This window comes from Papio anubis, chromosome 11 (assembly GCF_008728515.1).
Source record: "Papio anubis isolate 15944 chromosome 11, Panubis1.0, whole genome shotgun sequence".
In the NCBI taxonomy this organism is placed as follows: Eukaryota; Metazoa; Chordata; class Mammalia; order Primates; family Cercopithecidae; genus Papio; species Papio anubis.
The window spans coordinates 20,707,698-20,726,067 of record NC_044986.1 but is presented as its reverse complement, the minus strand read 5'-3'; the positions used below and the strand labels follow the sequence as shown (position 1 = coordinate 20,726,067).

At 40.3% G+C, this 18,370-nt stretch overlaps 1 protein-coding gene across 19 annotated transcripts in view; it reads left to right on the top strand.

Annotated features, from left to right (window-relative positions):
* Window positions 1-18,370, top strand: part of VTI1A (vesicle transport through interaction with t-SNAREs 1A) — a 380,208-nt gene that overhangs the window by 228,365 nt on the left and 133,473 nt on the right. For 2 of the 19 annotated variants that reach the window (XM_017944320.2, XM_017944324.2), the window contains exon 9: window positions 2,180-4,404. The exons of 16 other annotated variants lie outside the window; for them this stretch is intronic. In XM_017944320.2, the coding sequence (XP_017799809.1) occupies window positions 2,180-2,234 (55 nt within the window). In that variant the 3' untranslated portion in view covers window positions 2,235-4,404. Of the gene's footprint in view, window positions 1-2,179; window positions 4,405-18,370 lie in introns of those variants that run through there. One more of the 19 variants, XM_031652585.1, reaches the window with a different exon arrangement.

Here is an 18,370-nt window from a genome sequence, read left to right as displayed (position 1 = left end):
TGAAATAATTGGTGGCAGTAAATAATTTCCTTAAACTAGGTTCATTGTTACAGTAAACAGAAAAATAAATACTTGGAAATATTAAACATTGGCAATTATATGTCAGTCCTCTCACTGTCCCATGCCCCCCTCTCATTTCACTGACCAGGAAATTCAAAATCCATACTATACTGTACCCTTTAATAACCAAAAACACTGCTACTTATGCACTCTCTGGTGGGTAGGTAGGTAGCAGCCACAGTCCTAGATACTTGTTATACGTTACCTTCTTTCACTTTCATGATAACTCTATAAGATGGATACTATTACTCCCGTTTTAAGAAATAAGGGAACCACTGGTAAATACCATCAGGGTCTACATAAGTCGTCTGCCTCCGGAGCCTGGTTTTCCTACTACACCAACTATTTATCCTTCTGTGGAGACTCAGTTTCCTCACGATGGTCAGACAACCCTTCTGGATGTGTAGACACTTGTTCCTGAAAGCAAGGAACAAACCCTACTGGATCCCATCATTGTGGGTGGGCTGAAGGCGCTCAACTGCAGCTACTGTGTGCCATAGGAGTCCCACGTGAGTGTGTTCTTAAGGAGTCCTTTTGAATTGTTGTATTGCTAAGCATAGACCGTGTGGCATTAACCAGAAGCGAGAAATAACAGCACCGTGCAGCGGAAGAGTCTATCATCTCCCTTACCTCTGGAATTTGACAAGTGTCATTGTTAGAAAATTTTATTTCTATATCTAACTTTATCATCTGGAGTCTTATCCTTGCTGGAGCAAACAGTCCCAGTCTTGTTTAATTATTTATGTGAAATTTCTATGTATGCGTCCAGAGGCATATGTCCCAGTAGATAAGGGGTAGTAGGCTCTGGAGCTGCACTGGCTCTGCCACTTTTTAGCTAGTAACCTTTGGCAAGAATCTCACCACTCTGTACCTCAGTTTCCTCATCTGCAAAATAGGGATGACAATAGTCTTTACTATGGAAATTTTTATAAATGAGTAGATACGTGTAAAGTGCACACAACAGTGCCTGGCACATGATAAAGTACCAGGAAACATTGAGGTATCGGTTATCATCATTATCAGCATTGGTTTTAAAGGAAATAGGGCCTGAGAGCAAAGACTAAAATCAAAATGTTAATTAATAGTTCTTCTAGGTTGATGAATTTTTAATTGATGTTTTTAAGTTTTCTTTTTCCATTACTAGAGTTTCGTAGGAATTTTTTAAAAATTACAAATCAATAATAATAAATCCCATCATCTTTTCCTTATGTCCCTGTTTCTGTCATGGCGCCACTGTTCCCCCTTCCTTCTGGGACTGTCACTCAGCAGCATTTCTTGAACTACTCTAGTGTGTTCTGAGTACTACCTGGAGCAAAGCCGTCCTCCAGTCTCACATGTTTCCCATCTCATTTAGGCTGTTTAGGGAGGGGGGCCTCCTAGTTGGTTTTTGTACTTCTTCTTCCCTTCTTTTGCCGTTCTGAATATTACTGACCAATTTACTTGGAGGGTGTCAGACGAGTGCTGTTTCTTGTGTACTTAGGGATCTCCCATAGTGATGTTCAACACAGAATGTCTTCCTTAGTCTCATCGCTAAGGTTTTCCAGTGAACTTTCTAGCCTTGTTTGCTGCTTCTCCCTTTGGGTAGGCAGTATGTCCCTACTAGTGGTAACTACTTACAACCTCCAAGCTAGCTTCACTCTTCACTAATTCTAGACATTTGCTTTGTCTGTTACTTCTACCTGGAATGTTCTCCTTTTGCCACCTATGTAAGTCAAAATCTTCCAGTTGCATGTGGCAGAAATCCAGATCAAACTGGCCATAAAATACACACACACACACACACACACACACATATATATATATCTGAACTCATGTAACTAAGTAGTCCAAGGGTAGAAGCGACTTGAAACAGCGTTTGAATCTAAAAGTTCCAACAATATCGTCAGGACTGGCTCTTGCTCCTTCCACGTCACATCTCAGATCACTTATGGATGGGTTCTGGCCTTCGTCAAGGATTCCCCTGGTGGAGACAGCTCTTGCCAGCGCCTCAGTACAGCCATTGAATATAGCGATTTTTTCATTCGAATGCCTCCAGTGAAAGTAATAGCATGGAATCTTACTGATTTGGATTGGGTCTGGTCAGGTAAAAACTCCATTAATCTATGATCTGATGTTGTAGGCATGAGACCCTGTGCAGGGGACGGACAAACAGACTGCGAATGGATGAGGCATAGTCCCCTCAGAAGAATCTGAGAGCTTTTTTCCAAAACGGTAATGGATACTGGGTGGGCAAAAACAACAGATGTTACCTTTTGAATATTCCAAATGAGCTTTTGTCTATACTCTGGGTCTCAGGTGAATTACCTCACTCTCCCTCAAGCCTTCTTCACTCTCCGAGCCAGAAATGATGCATCTTTGTTCTGCTCTTTCACAACAGCTTGTACTTCTCACAAGACATGAACATCATCCACTTTACATGGCATGTATTGTAATTATTATCAACTGTGTCTTAATTTTCTTCTAGGTTTTTTTGTATTCTCCACCTTATCCCCAAAAGGATGCTTTACAGCTCCCCCACAGTATTGTGCAAGCAGCAGAAATTAAGAAGGGAAGAAACATGGATGAAAGAGAAATGAAACAAAGTCAGGGAACCATGGTGGTAACTGCTGTGCAGGTTCCTAGACGGGTTTAGAATTTCCCACCTGAAAGCAGAGCAGGATGCACCGTCAACTGGAGGATCCACAGTGTTTCGTAAAAGCGAAAGCAGCCTTGAAGCAGCCTTAGTCAAGGCCCAGCATAACCCTCTTGCCACATAGATGGGCCCTTGATAACCGGTTGATAATGCGGTTACTGGAGAGTGGTGATAGTACACGCAGCACATTTCTGTCCCCAAAAGAATGAGGAATTGCTATAGGACCAGTTGTCTTCAGGATCCCGAGGTCAACCCTCACTTCTCTATTGTGAGATACTGCTGGTCAGGAACCTCCTCACATTTGGCTCACGGCCACGTTACCCTGATGTAGGCCTCATCAATGAATAGTCTTTGGAAGAATGCCACAAAATAGTTTCAGAGTTGTTATCTGAGTTCATATGGGTATAATTTAGTGGAAAGTCTGCGGGTTTTTATCTGTTGCACTTTGGCTACATGTAAACATGTCCGTTCAAAGATAAAATATGTAACTTCCCAATAAGAGAATATTTTCTCCATTATTTAATCACAATGGAAACACATCTTATCTTTTTTCTTGATTGTGAGCCACAATTTGACCTAATTTTTGAATTACTTTCCTTTTGTGATTTTCCTTTTTTCCCCTGGATGCATGCCATTCTTGAATGCTACATAGAATATGAAGGGTGCACTTTACCTTTTCCGTCAATGCCTTCTTTGAACGCAGCCTTGAGCTGTTAACTTGAAGCAAGGAGCCCTAGGCCTTCCTTATAAGCAAGTAATGGAGCCCTTAGCTCCCCTTGTAAATGGCTATTTATTAACGTATACCATCACCAAACAACATTTTATAATTCCAGGCCCCCACACCATTACACCACTGTCTGCTCCATTGTGAATTAAGGGAGGGCTTTGGCCATCTGTTTCATTAAATGCCAGAGGCAGCGAACAGTATCTGAACTTTATAAATCGAGAGTTAGGGCTTCTCCCTCCACAACTCTCCCCCTTCTTCGGCTGCCACCACCGCTACCACCACCATATTTTTTGGTTTCAACGCTCACATTGTAAATTAGCGTATTCACACATCAATTTTAAAAGGCTGGCTGTGTTATAAGACGGGACAAAGCAAGCTCAGTAACAGCTCATGCACAGTGCAGGTGGTCGAGCTAGCTGCTACCCAGATCAAAAGTCAAACAACTGTGAATCTGCTTTTGAAAGTGCAGTTAGGGAGACAAGGCAAGGCTTATCTGCACAAACAAGGACGAGTTATAGATATACATCACAAACGCAGGAGGACAAAAGGGGGTTTCATCATCTTGCAGGGCAAGAAAACCCTGTAATGCTGACAATTCTGAGGGCATCGCTGGAATATGTGGCTTGTTTTCATTTTTGTTTTTTTTCTATAATATAAAATTAGTTTTTTATTATGCGGCAATTGATAATTATTATTTACGCTTTGGTGCTGTTCCTAAAGTAGCTAAGAATTTTTTTTAAGCCACCTTTAGGGCAGGAAATGGCTCCTTTTCATGGTTGCATTTTATTTTTCAGCAGCATTTAAGGACAGACTCCTATTTATACCACACAAGCAGTTTTGTCTGTTGTAAACAAAGTAAGTGGCTGGGGATTGTGCTTTCCCAGAAATGTTTTCCAGGGAAGCCATAATAAGAAACAACTGTGTATATCTTGAGAATTTGTCATCTAGGTATTAAGAAAGAATTCTTTTCTTTTATGGGGAAAAAAAAAAGGCACTGTGAAGAAATACATTCAATACTCAAAAGTACAGTTAAAATATTTCTTAATTTGTGATGTTTGACCACCTTGCTAGTATTAGTTGAGGTTTTCATTTTTTATTTAAAATTATCTCAAACATTTTTGACAATGTGGAAGCTGACGTGATAGGAGGCGTAACGATATTTTTTTAACCTCAGTGTTCTTTTTAAAAGGCTAATGACTTCTTTTGCAAAGTTATGTGAAGAACTTTGAAACCAAGGTATGACTATCAATGGAGAAAATGCCAGAATGGTAAATTTGACCATGCTTTTAAAAAGAGAATTGAAGCAGCTTGGAATTACGAGAAAAAAACAGCGCTATAGTTTCCTGTACAATTATAGTTTACCTAGGAAAAAACTATTCCACTGTCCACCTACCTTCCTATGGCTTAATGATTTTGTGATGAGGGGGAAAAAAAAAAAACAACACCTGTCAACCAAATCAGTTAATTTAATTCCCAAATCAGTTAAGGATGTCTGAATCAGGTCCCCTGGTGCTTTCCTGAAACCACACTCCCTGTCTCAAGCCATAGGGCAGTGGTTCCTATCCTGGAGTGGGCTTCATGGAGTCTTGAATATCTGAAGTTTTCTAAAAATGTGGGTGCGTATGTGTGTATATGCATCTTTTTGGGAATTTTCCATTAAATTTCCATAATATTTTCAAGAGTCTATAGCCAACTCCAAAAAAAAAAGTTGAGAAAATGAGATATTGTTAAAGAACTGTGTCCAATTTCCTAGCTAAATACCACTTAATTACTTTGATACTCTGGCTTACTTAAAATGCATTGACCTACAAGAAACACTTATTTTGAATTTTTCCACGAAGTTCAACAAGACATCTGAAAACACAGGGATACCATCCTTGGGATATCAGATCATTTGTTAAAAGTACATCCTTAAAGACAATCAGAGCAGTTAAATTAATTTATATGGGGCCTTATGGTTTATAAGACACAGTCACATACATTATTTTATTTAAGTTATTCTTCATAAGAACTCTGAATTCATATTATCATTATTATCCTGTGGTACAGATAATTGAGACCTACAGAAGTTGAGTCTTGCCCAAGTTCACGCCACAAAGTTAGAGCAAAACTTGGACCAGTACCCTGGTTTTAGCTACAGAAATCATGTTCTAGCAGCATTCTGGCAGTAGCACCATCAGCCTTTTCTTCAACACCAAATGTTTAATGTCTACTGGGTAAAAGGGCATATGGAGATTCCCTTAAGAATCCAATATTAGTCATTGGAGATTCAACAAATTCAAAACTCTACTCCTAGGTAGCTTAATATCTAATTGGGAGCTTTTGTTGAGAGACATTTTAAGAAACAACAATGCATAGTAACTTGTGCTACATAGTAAGTGAGAGATCATTGCTCTAGGCGATGACAGGAAGAAGAAATTCCTGGGGCCTGGATGTGTAGATAAGACTTCATAGAGGAGATGATCGGTAAGAACCAGACCTGACAGTCACTGCCCCATTCTTAACCCAGATGTAGCATTAAGCCTCTTTCCTTCTCATGGCAGCTTCAAGGTAATAGCTCCTAGCAGCAGAATTTGAACCCTTGCAGGGAAACAGTGGTGATGGTGTTGGGGTGTTAGGAAGATGTTTGACCACAGCTGTGTTGAGGATACATAGGAAATTAACAAAACAACTTGTAACCTCATCTGCTCGTAAAGTTAATATAATGTGAAAGCTTCAATCTTACCTTAAACTGTTGAATTTTTCTTTTGTTTCTCTTTTCTTTCTTTCCTTTCTTTCTTTCTTTCTTTCTTTCTTTCTTTCTTTCTTTCTTTCTTTTTTTTAAGGGACAGGGTCTCACCGTCACTGAGCCTAGGGTACAGTGGCCCAGCAACAGCTCACTGCAACCTCAACTTTCTGGGCTCAAGTGATCCTTCCACCTGCACCTCAGCCTCCCGAGTAGCCACGACTACAGGTCCACCTCACACACCCAGCTAATTTTTAACTTTTTTGTAGAGACAAGATCTCCTTATGTTGTCCAGGCTGATCTCAAACTCCTGGCCTCAAGCAATCCTCCAGCCTCAGTCCCCCCAAAGTGCTGAGATTGCAAGCATGAACCACTGTGCCCAGCCAGGAGCCTTTAGCTTTTAGAACAACAGTGAGCAAATCATAGACAGCAGACCAAATCCAGCCTGCCACCTGTTTTTGTATGGCCCTCAGGCCAGTAATGGTTTACATGTTTAAATGATTGGGAAAAATCAAAAGAAGAATATTTTTGACATGTGAAAATTACATAAATTCAAATTTTTTAATTATGATGAACTCTAAAATTTTCTTAAGTAAGGCTTGAAATCACCTAATAAGATCTAATTGTAAACAATTATGAAAAATCTTTTCACTGGTTGTGCCCCAGTTTTAGAAAAATATTGCAAATTTTCACACACTTGACTAAAATTACATATTTATAAAACTTTACATATTTATAAAATTACATATTTATTAAGAAGTTCATTTTAAAGACAGGTCTTTGAAATAATACTGCATGTTGACTATACATATTCTACATATGATTCATGAATAGATGCAAAGAATGTTGGCAAAGTACATAAATTATTTTATTGTGGCATATTATTTATTTGATAAGCGTATCACTTAAAAATACTGAATTTTTTCATGTGTCCCAATTAAATCTTTATCATCGAATGGGCTTATAGAAATTTAGTTATTAGAAAACTTGCCCAGCCAATAAAGAAAAGCATTCATTTTCTATTCTGTATACATGATCTGAAGCCATAGCTTTTTAGGTCTTTTAATCTGTTTGTTCAAGGCCAAGCTATTTATATGGATAATTTTTAAAGCATCTGTATAAAGAAAAAAAGAACATTTTATTTATTCACTGGGGTTTTTATGTGCCTTGAAATTGCATAGATAAAGTATTTTCGAGCTCATGGATCTGGAAGAGATAAAAGGTCTCTTATTTTATAAGGCTTTATGTAAGCTTTTCAAATGTACAGTTTTCTCATGGCTAGAATTTTTTAAACAAAACATTATTTCACTATTATAGCTAGAGTTTGATGTGGGCACCTCTTTTTCTTCCCTGAATTACATGTTAAATTATGTGTTTAAGGTTGTTTTTATGGTATTTTACCTTCTGAATTTTAAGTTTTCTTGTTGGAGAAATTAATTTACCAATCTTCATTTTTAGTAGTGGGCAACTATTTAATAAAACCAGAATACTAAGTGTTAAATATGAATAGAAAACTCAAAAGTCAGATTTAAGAAACAGAAAATGAAACATACCACTTGGTTTTGCAACACACTGGTATGAAGATGAAAAATTATTTACCTCCCCCTACTTAAGAGTTTTTGCTAAGCCTGGTAGACTGAGAGAGAAGGGGCATTTTTATACTCTGGGGCAACTGGATCCAGACTAGATTCTGGATGAACATTAGCTGCTGTTAGTTGTGCCATGTCAGGGCCAAGAAACGCTTTCCCTGGCTGGAGCATTCCCAAGTCATCATGGCCATCAGACAGGTGGGGAATAAATATTGTAGAATGGTGGGGCATTTGGAGAGCTCGCTCCTGATCCCAGGGACTCAATTTGGACCGGCTTCAATTGGAGCAAACAGGTGTTCCTGGGAGGAACTGTCCTCAGATGGCTGGAGGGGGTGCCATTCTTTCACATACATAAAAAGTTCCTCTTTCCTCTGCCCGCAGGAAAATTAGAATTAACTACAGCTTTTTCTTTTGAAATGGAAAAAGAGAAATAAAAATATGGCACCAGGTTTTGGCTGTGGCTGGATTTCCACAGAGCACGCAATCTATGATAAGTGATGAGAATTCTTGAAGCAAAGCATGCCTGTAGTGTCAACATTGGAGATGCTATAAAAAGTAGATGAATGCAAAGAATCTTTTTACCAAAAGATTACCTATAAAATCAAATAGTCTTTCCTTCTGTTATTCATTTGTTCATTCACCAGGTATTTGTGGAGCACTTGCGATTCCCCAAACACTGGGCTAAGTGCTAGGGACGAGAGTGTAACATGTAACAAGGTCCTGCCCTCAAAGTGCTTGGCCTGAGTTGTAATAATGGTAATTGGTTGGAACATGAAAGTGAACCTGAGTGGTCTTTGGGAGACCATAGGCGGAAAGTGGTTGCTGGCCTCAGAAAGATTTGTTTTTCTGCAATATTACCATATCAAAGATATGACTAACTTGTTTTATTTGGGAATATTCTTTTTAAATCATATTTTTCCTATAAAACAGAAAATAGTAATATTAAAGAAATTTTTAAGTAAAAAAATTGTTTTTAATCCCTTTACCTTGAAACAAGCTATTCCTTTGACCCAAGTATTCCCTTCCAACCTTTTAGTCATGTTTCAAGTTCAATATTATATTGCTTTACTCACTTAATATTATAATCTTAAAGTTTCCACAGTCTTTGTGATTTGTATTTTTGCCAAATTTAAAAGATTTATCATAATAACAAAGGATTTTAAAAACCTCTTATTTGGGGCCAGACGCGGTGGCTCACACCTTAATCCCAGCACTTTGGGAGGCCGAGGTGGGCAGATCACCTGAGGTCAGGAGTTCGAGACCAACCTGGCCAATGTGGCGAAACTCCATCTCTACTAAAAGTGCAAAAATTAGCCGGGCGTGGTGGTGGGTACCTGTAATCGCAGCTACTCAGGAGGCTGAGGCAGGAGAACCGCTTGAATCCGGGAGGCAGAGGTTGCAGTGAGCCGAGATCATGCCACTGCACTCCAGCCTGACAACAAGAGCAAGACTCCATGTCAAAAAAACAAAAAACAAACAACAAAAAACCTCATATTTTGTAAGGGTAAAAAATGTTATCAAGAAACAGGGAGAAAATTATTCATAATTATACTGGCTAAAGGTCACAACTATTAATTGGCATATTTATTCCAGTTTTATTCCAGTATTCTAGTACATATGTTTTTTATGTACAACATATAAAACTTTATATCCTATTATTTGCATTAAGAGTAAACTGAAAGTGTTTTCCCATGCCATTAAAAACTCTTTGTAATCATTATTTATGTGGTTGTATGGTATTTCCTCATAGAAATATTTCCTTTCTGTTAAACATACAGGTTTTTTCTAGCTTATAGCTATACAGTGAAGCTATGTATCTTCATTCATAAACTATATTATTTGCTTAGTGTGGCATCCTTGAAGATAATAAATGCTCATCTCTCTTTTTGTTTGTTTTTTTTTTTTTTTTTTTTGAGACAGTGTCTCATTTTGTTGCCCAGTCTGGAGTGCAGTGGCATGATCTTGGCTAACTCCAACTTCCGCCTCCCCAGTTTGAGAGATTCTCCTGCCTCGGCCTCCTAAGCAGCTGGGATTACAGGCACATGCCATCACGCCCAGCTAACTTTTTTGTATTTTTAGTAGAGATGGGGGTTTCACCATGTTGGTCAGGCTGGTCTCGAACTCCTGACCTCATGATCCGCCCACGTCGGCCTCCCAAAGTGCTGGGATTACAGGCATGAGCCACCACACCCCGCCTGCTTATCTCTTTTATGACTTCCTCATTCTTAAGTTCTTAACTCTCTAATCTTGAAGTCAGCTGGGATATATCTTCAAATAACTTTTCAAGAAAGGTACATGATTTGGATCTGTTCTTTTTCCTATATAGGAACTGCACCAATTGCATATATGTGACATACACATATGTATGTATCTGTGTACATTGGACTGGCTGTAATATTTTTAGATCCTACCCGTCTTAGGAATCTATAGATGTGGAACCATTGTCTTCTGGCATTTCGTGTTTCAGAGTAGCAGAAAAATAGACCGATTTATGGTACTCTGGAGTGACATGTTGTGGGTTTTGTTTGTTTAGTTTTGGTTTTATAAATCTTTGGGATTGAACAGAGTCTGGATATTTCTATATATGAGGTCTTTCACTCATTTTGCATGGATCACAGAACTTTAAATCTGCACATTCAAGTCCTCCCTCTACCGACCAGGAGAGGTTTTTTTAAAATCATGTCTTGGATTATTGCTTCCATTTCAGATCTTCTGGCATCAGGATCATCCACAATTCTAACACTAGACCTCTATCTCCAGTGTTTGTCATGTTTTAAAAATAATGTTGTTCTCTTCTTTTTCTTCTCATTTATCTCCAACACCATTGGAGCATTGTTTCTAGTCTGTGCTGCTGGTTATGTGAGTATTAATGCCGCTGTTGCATTACTGGTTTCCCTGAAATCTTTTCTTTATCTATCCTATTGCCTCATCTCTTATCTCCTTGAAGTCTTGCTGGTTCTTACCTTACAGTTTTCTGCCCTGGCTTGATAAAGCTTTACCTTCTTACTGTTTTTATTAAGGACACCAAACTATTTTCAAAAACGTTTTTTGGTTTCTTTAGTTCATAAGTTTCAGAATTGCATTCTTTCTCAGAATCTTTAGGATGTTGTTTTCTGCGCCCCCCCCCCCCCGCCCCTTGTTCTGTAGTATAGATTTTTTCTATCATCCTTATGTTGTTTTGAGTTTTTTGTTTGGTTACTTTTCAAAACAGCATCTTGAATCTGCAAATGGAGAGCTGCTTGATATGCTCGCCTGTGTCCCAATTCCCTTTGTTGGAAAGAAATGGGACTTCTTCCTTCTCCCACTCCATGACTCTGTTGGGAAAAATGTCCACCCCTTATGTGTACAACTGTCATCTCCTTCCCAAGCTTACCCTCCCACCACCACAAAAAAACACACTATTTATAAAGACCACAGTTCCCAGAATTCACTGCATGATGCCATACCTTCTCTATAGCTACCTAATATTGATTTATTGTTTTCTTGGGAACTGTGATTTCCTTACTGCATATAGAACAGAAACAAGATGGGGAATGTAGAGAAAAAGAAAAGAAGACAGCAGTCCAAATACCTCCTGAGTTACAACACTTATAAGACAGATTGCATCCTGATTTCTGGTTGTTACAAACCGTGCACTTTCTATCTAGTGGAAGACTGTGGCAGGTGAACTACTTCTTTCATTTTTCAACACTGTTCATTTTTTATAGCAGTAGAAAATCCTTCTAGGCTCTGGCAGTTTGTGATGTAAGTTTTGGTGGTGTAAATTTTCATCATCTTCTATTTTCTTCATCCAAATGTAATGGACACTTTGATAGAGGCAGCATTAGGATCCATGGAGGAGGCACCATTGTAAACTGGAACCTAGGTGATTTTTTTAAATTGCCCTAGATAAGGGGGCCATAAGAACTATTTCTATAGCTCTACCCTTGGGCCTGTCTGCCTGGGTGGTCCTGTTTTAACTGTTGGTGTTTAATTATTGATGATTTACTGACATAAGGCATGGAAGCCTTGGGGAAAATGAATTCCAACGTGCTACTTTCTTTAGATGAATCTTCTTTGAGGTTTAAGTGTCCCTCTAAGTAATATAGTGAGGCAGGATTTAAGGGGCCATTCCAAATACTGCCTCACAAAGTCAGCCACAGCGTGAGTGTCTACTATATGCTCTGGACAGAAGGAACCTTATTAAAGGGCCAAGTTCTTTCATAGTTTTCATGTAACCCATTGATGTGTTTCTTTTCACACCTTATTTCCTCTTGAACATCACTGGTTTCATGGTGGTTTTCTAAGACTTCTGAAAGGTACTACAAACTATGTATGTAGACAGAATAGAACCCCACCAAAAGGTGTACTTTTTCTTTAGTGGCACTGTGCCATCAAAACTGCCATCCCGAGCTGGTGCCCAAAATGCCTCCCTTTAGAGCTTGCTGCCTTGATCATGCAGCTGTGCTGTCTCCTCAGATGCTCTGTGGGCACCGCTGTAACCTGTTCCTCAGCTCTGCTGAGTGTGGCATAATCAGATTCCTTGCTGAGAATCGGTGGGTGGAGGAGTAGAGGGGAGCCAGGGCTAGATCCTGGAGGACTTTAGGAAGCTACAGATCAGATCAGAGAGACTGAATAGGAAAGGATCAAATCAAACTTCACCACATCAACGAAACGGGCCTACGCATACTACAACCTTTTTATTTTTTATTTTTTGAGATGGAGTCTCGCTCTGTCACCCAGGCTGGAGTGCCTCCCAGGTTCACGCATTCTTCTGCCTCAGTCTCCTGAGTTGCTGGGACTACAGGCTCCCGCCACCATGCCCAGCTAATTTTTTGTATTTTTAGTAGAGATGAGATTTCACCGTGTTAGCCAGGATGGTCTCGATCTCCTGACCTTGTGATCCGCCTCGGCCTCCCACAGTGCTGGGATTACAAGTGTGAGCCGCTGCGCCGGGCAACTTTTTTTTTTTTTTGTTAAGCAACAATTTTGCTTTAATAAGACTTGAAAATTTTCACCCAGTTTTGCTTTGGGGAAAAAAGTATTAATGATATGTCTTGTCAAGATATTGTAATATTTTCAGAATGAAACCCATCTCTGGGCACTGGGGTTCTTATTTTGTGCACACCTGCCTCGTTGGTCAAGTTCTCTGACTTTTATTATTTCTGCTTGCAAATAGAGATGTATAACAGCCAACCTCAGAAGAAGAAGGGGTTGATTTCATCAGCATGACTAAAGCTGACAGAGTACTTGAGAGGACCTGGCAAGGTACTGCAGGACACCTTGGCCTTGCAGATCTGTGAGGAGAAGGAAATGGGCACAGCCCTACAGACATGAACCAATGAACATGATATGGAACCATCCTGGCCAGTGACCAAGTCTTTTTTTTTTAAAGACTGGGTCTTGCTGTGTCACCCAGACTGGAGTGCAGTGGCGCCATCTCAGCTCACTGCAACCTCTGCCTCCTAGGTTCAAGCGATTCTCCTGCCTCAGCCTCCCGAGTAGCTGGGATTACAGGCGCCCACCACCACGCCTGGCTAATTTTTGTATTTTTAGTAGAGGCAGGGTTTCACCATGTTGGCCAGGCTGGTCTCGAACTCCTGACCTCAGGTGATCTGCCCACCTCCGCCTCCCAAAGTGCTGGGATTATATGTGTGAGCCCCCATGCCTGGCCAAGTCTTTTTCTTCTCATTTTTATTACACAAATAGTAACATCAAAGCAAAAGAAAACTTTTTTTTTAAAGAAAAGGAAAAAAAAAAAATCACTCCTAACACTATAACCCACCCCATCTATAATGATCTCTCCCCCACCCTTATTAGTTTTTACTTTTTATTCATCTGTTGACGTTTTTCTTTATATGGCTCTAATATAACCAATTTTAAGTTCTGCGTTTTTGTTTTTAACTTAACATTACAGCTTCTACTACTAATGTCAATTTTTTTTTTTTTTTTGAGACGGAGTTTTGATCTTGTTGCCCAGGCTAGAGTGCAGTGGCGCAATCTTGGCTCACTGCAACCCCTGCCTCCTGAGTTCAAACTATTCTCCTGCCTCAGCCTCCCCAGTACCTGGGATTACAGGCGTGTGCCACCACACCCAGCTAATTTTTTTTTTTTTTTTTTTGTATTTTTAGTAGAGACGGGGTTTCATCATGTTGGCCAGGCTGGTCTCAAACTCCTGAGCTCAGGTGATCCACCCGCCTCAGCCTCCCAAAGTGCAGAAATTACAGGCATCAGCCACCGTGCCTGGCCTACTAATGTCAATTTTTCATAGTTATTATAGTTATTGTAGTTAGTGGGTTTTTTAAAAATCAAGTTATTTTGACATATATGGAGACTCAGGAAAGCCCAGCAGTGTGTGGTTGACATTAATTTGTTTTCAGAAAATAGAAGGGCTGCCTCTAGCATGTCCTTAGAGTTCCTCAGCCTGGTATTTAAGAGCACTCTCAGTTTTGACAACTGGGTACTGAGAGTTATTTGTACCTTTCTAGAGTGTCCATGTAAACCACTTGCATGTATTAATTTTAACGTGTTTGATGATAATATTGATGACAAAAATGTATGTATAAGCTGAGCAGGCAAGTCATTGTGGTAGGAAAAAGTGCGGTGAATCCCAGAAATAGCCCTACTTTTCCCAAGGTATTCCCTAACTGACTGGACTTGGGTTAAGGCTCCGTGCATTGTCTTCAACAGATGTCAGTGCTTGGAAATGTAATCAGTAACAGTCATGTGCACCTACCTGGTCATGTGTTAACCAAGTGAAATGTGTCTCCGCCTTGCACGAAGCACCGAGGGGCAGCCTCTGCATTCCGGAGGTCAGGAGGAAGGCCGGAGGGAAGGGTGGTTTTGGAGCTGACTCCAGGAGGCATGGGTGGGGCGCCCTGGTCGGAGGTGCTGGACAGCCAGGGGGCAGCATGGGAGCATTTTGTATGTGATGAAGGAGGACAGAGAATTGGAAGAGGGGGATAAACGAAAACGTCACCGTTCTTCCTGAGTCCAGCCCTGGGGAGGATGATGGATGACTTTTTGTCATCTTTTGTATTTCCTCAGGGGCAGCTGAAACAGAATCTCTCTACTGAGACCAGAGGTTGAAAACTGGAAGTCTGTGGGCCACAAGTGGCCTGCAGAATTTTTTTCTTTTGCTCTGCGTGGGTTTTTTTAAATTAAGTTATTATTTACACACAACAAAATTCACCCAGTGTAACTGTAGAGTTGGATGTATGTTGGTACACATATGCAGCTGCGTTGCCTTGTTCCACCATCACACATCAAGATATAGAACAGTTCCCTCACTCCACCAGTTTCCTCCTGCCCCTTTGCATTCAAATCTCTTTCCCCACCCTGCCCCAGAGAGGCACTGATCTGCTTCCTGACATTAGAGTTTTGCCTTTTCTAGAATTTCACGTACATGGAATTATACAGTGTGTCATCTTTTGTATACAACATCTTTCACATGCATAGAGCTTTTGCAATGCATCCACGTGGTTGCATATGTCAGTATTTCATTCCTTTTAATTGCTGAGTGATATTCCAGGGTGGGGGTACACTACAGCTGATTACTATTCACCCGTAGATGAATGTGTAGATTGCTTCCAGTTTGAAGCTATTTTAAGTAACGCTGCTGTGAATATTTGTGTATATATCTTTTTGCAGACATAGGTTTCCATTTCTCTTGGTAAATATCTAGGAGTAGGATTGATGGGTCATATGGTAAGTATATGTTTAATTTTATAAGAACCTGTCTGATTGTTCCCAAAGACACTGAACCATTTTGCAGTCCCATAACCATGGATGAGAGTTCCTGTTGCTCTGCATCATTGCTCTTAAAGCATCCAAACACTCAGAACCCATTAAAGGACACATGGCCTGTAGCTCACCCCAGTTCCTATTTGACCTATTTTCCTCATTTACATTACCCACCTGTCACCTGTAGGTTTGTGACCTGTGCCATTGAGCAGCTTTATGCCCCTTAGTATATAACAGAGCATGACAGTTAAGAGCAGGGTCTATAGAGATTCGCAGTTGGAATCTCCATCTTGCCATTTATAAGCTGTCACTTTGGACTTTCCTCTGAATTCACTTCTTCATCTGTAAAATGCTAAAAACACCTTATTTATTAGCTGGCTAGTTGTAAAAATAAAAAATACAGAGCATGTGAAGCACCTATCACAGGACTGGGCCTGTAGAAAATGTGTACAATAGATGATACCTGTTAGTATCCACACAGTAGCCGCATGATTCTCTATTATGTGTGTGTGCGTCAGAGTCATCTGCACAGATTTTTTAAAAACATAGCTCCTGCCCCAGACATAGGCGCCCCTGCTCAGCCCTCCTTCATAATGAGAATTTCCCAGGCTGGGCCTGTGCATATGCATTGGTTAAAAGTCCCATAGTCCGGGTGTGGTGGCTCACACCTGTAATCCCAGCATTTTGGGAGGCCAAGGCAAGGGGATCACTTGAGGCTAGGAATTTGAGAACAAGCTGACGAAACCCTGTCTCAACTAAAAAAAGAAAAAAAATTAACCGGGTATGGTGGCGTGTGCCTGTGCTCCCAGCTACTTGGGAGGCTGAGGTGAGAGAATCTCTTGAACGCAAGAGGTGTAGGTTGAAGTGAGCCAAGACCATGCCACTGCACTCCAGCCTGGGCAACAGAACAAGACTCTGTTTCATAAATAAATAAATAAATAATAGTCCACAGATCATTGGGATGAGCATCCCTGGCCTACAGCCGTTGATTGGGAAGATGTAGCAAGGAACCCACGTTCTAAACTCAGTTCTACTGCCAACTAGCTGTGTGACTTTGGACAAATCACTGAATCTCTCTGAGAGAGCTAGTCTAGTTGAGATATGACTGTAGCAAATTTGGTGTTTCACAATTATTAGGCTCTTCTTGGTGGACAGTGGCTACATTTCGAGGCAGATGAATTGGAGGTGGTTGAGGGCTATGCGTATGTCCCAAGTGATATGTCCAAATGAAAGCAAATCTCAGCCTGGATTGGGGCATACACAGAAATATGAGTTAGCAGGCATGCACAAAACCATCACTCAGCATGTCTGATAGGCCCAATGAAGTCCTGTCCTCTTTCCTGGTGGGAGCGTACATTGATAGCAACCTGCATGAAAGTTTCACTTGAGGCAGATGTAGCAATGGGTGTTGGCTAACCTTCTAGTCAAAGTCACGTGGTAAAATCCTCCTTTGAATGAATGGATGGACACGGGACTAAGCCAAAATCTGAACTCAGCCAAAATCTGAACTCAAGGACACCATTCAGGGAGACTCAGTTGGGGTGACTGCATTCTGATAACCTTTCCACACATGCTGTGGAAGTGCAAGTGACACTATTTCGAGCCAGTCCACATATCTTCAATACCGTTTCTAATGTCTTAATAATTATTAGTTATGCTAATTAAGAGTAACTAATTAATAAGATAAAGATAGCTGCCACATATGTACGAGCTGCCTCTGGAATGTGGCTTTTCATTAGTCTTTTAAATGTTACTAAACATCTCTGAAATGTATATTCCCATTAGCCCACTTCAGTTATAAACTCACCACCCTAGAGTGTAGATTAAAACTAACTAATGCACATATATATGTCTCTCTATCTATGCAGAATTACTTTAAAGTTAATTACAGACAGTATAACAGTTGATTTCTGGGGTTCCATCCAAACTTAAGATTCCACAATTCTTCAAATGAAGCGTCCTAGTAAATGTACTTGTTTCTCAGCACAACTTCTCCTCATCCTTCTATGTACTCTTTCTGGAAGCCTCTGAATCCCCCAGGCCATGTCAGTGTCTTTCCCCTCCCTGTACCTTCGTGGAAGCACACACCTCTTTCGTGGCATCTTATTTCAGGCCCAGAAACATGCACTGAGGATTCCAGCCTCTGTAAAATGGCATCTCTTTTGATTTACCCACACTGCCCTGCCTTATTTCCCAGACGTCAATGATTTGAGTAGTACCATCACTGTTTTTATTGCAGGGAGGTGAGGAGGGCATACCTACCTGCCTAACACCTGTATTATTTTCCTTTAAATTGGCAAAATTTCTTCTTCTTTAGCTTTATCACACAGAGTATTGCCCATGGTTTTAGTGTGCTAGCTATGCATTTTTTCACATGTTAAAATAGAGGCATAACTAAATATCTGAAATAAAATGTTAAAAGTAAGCAATCATCTGTGTGCGGCCTGAAATCAGCTTTCGTGTCTCCCGTGGTTTGCACACATCACAGTGGGAACCACTGCTGCGCTGTCCTTGTCGGGTTCCTTGCCCATCTCCCCACCAGACAGTGAGTCCCTGGAGGACAGGGATGAGCTTTCATCTCTGCCTCACCATGTCAGTAAATCTGGTGCCTGGTGCATAATATGCATTCAATAAATGTTTGATGAATGAATGTCTGTCTCGCGAGCACAAGTGAAATACCATAGCACACACAAATATCTGCTGTTTTCTCTCACTTTGATTCCCAACCTCTGATAAACTCTTAAACACTCAAACATGGAATTAAAACATAAATAAGTACCAAACATGTGTAAGTGAAGTGCAGCCCATTTTTCTACCTCTTAAAACTTTTTTTTAAGTAACTGTTATTTAATTCCCCTAATGTTAAGGGGAAAGAAATTAAATGATTTAAAATTGTAGATAATTCTTTAAAAATA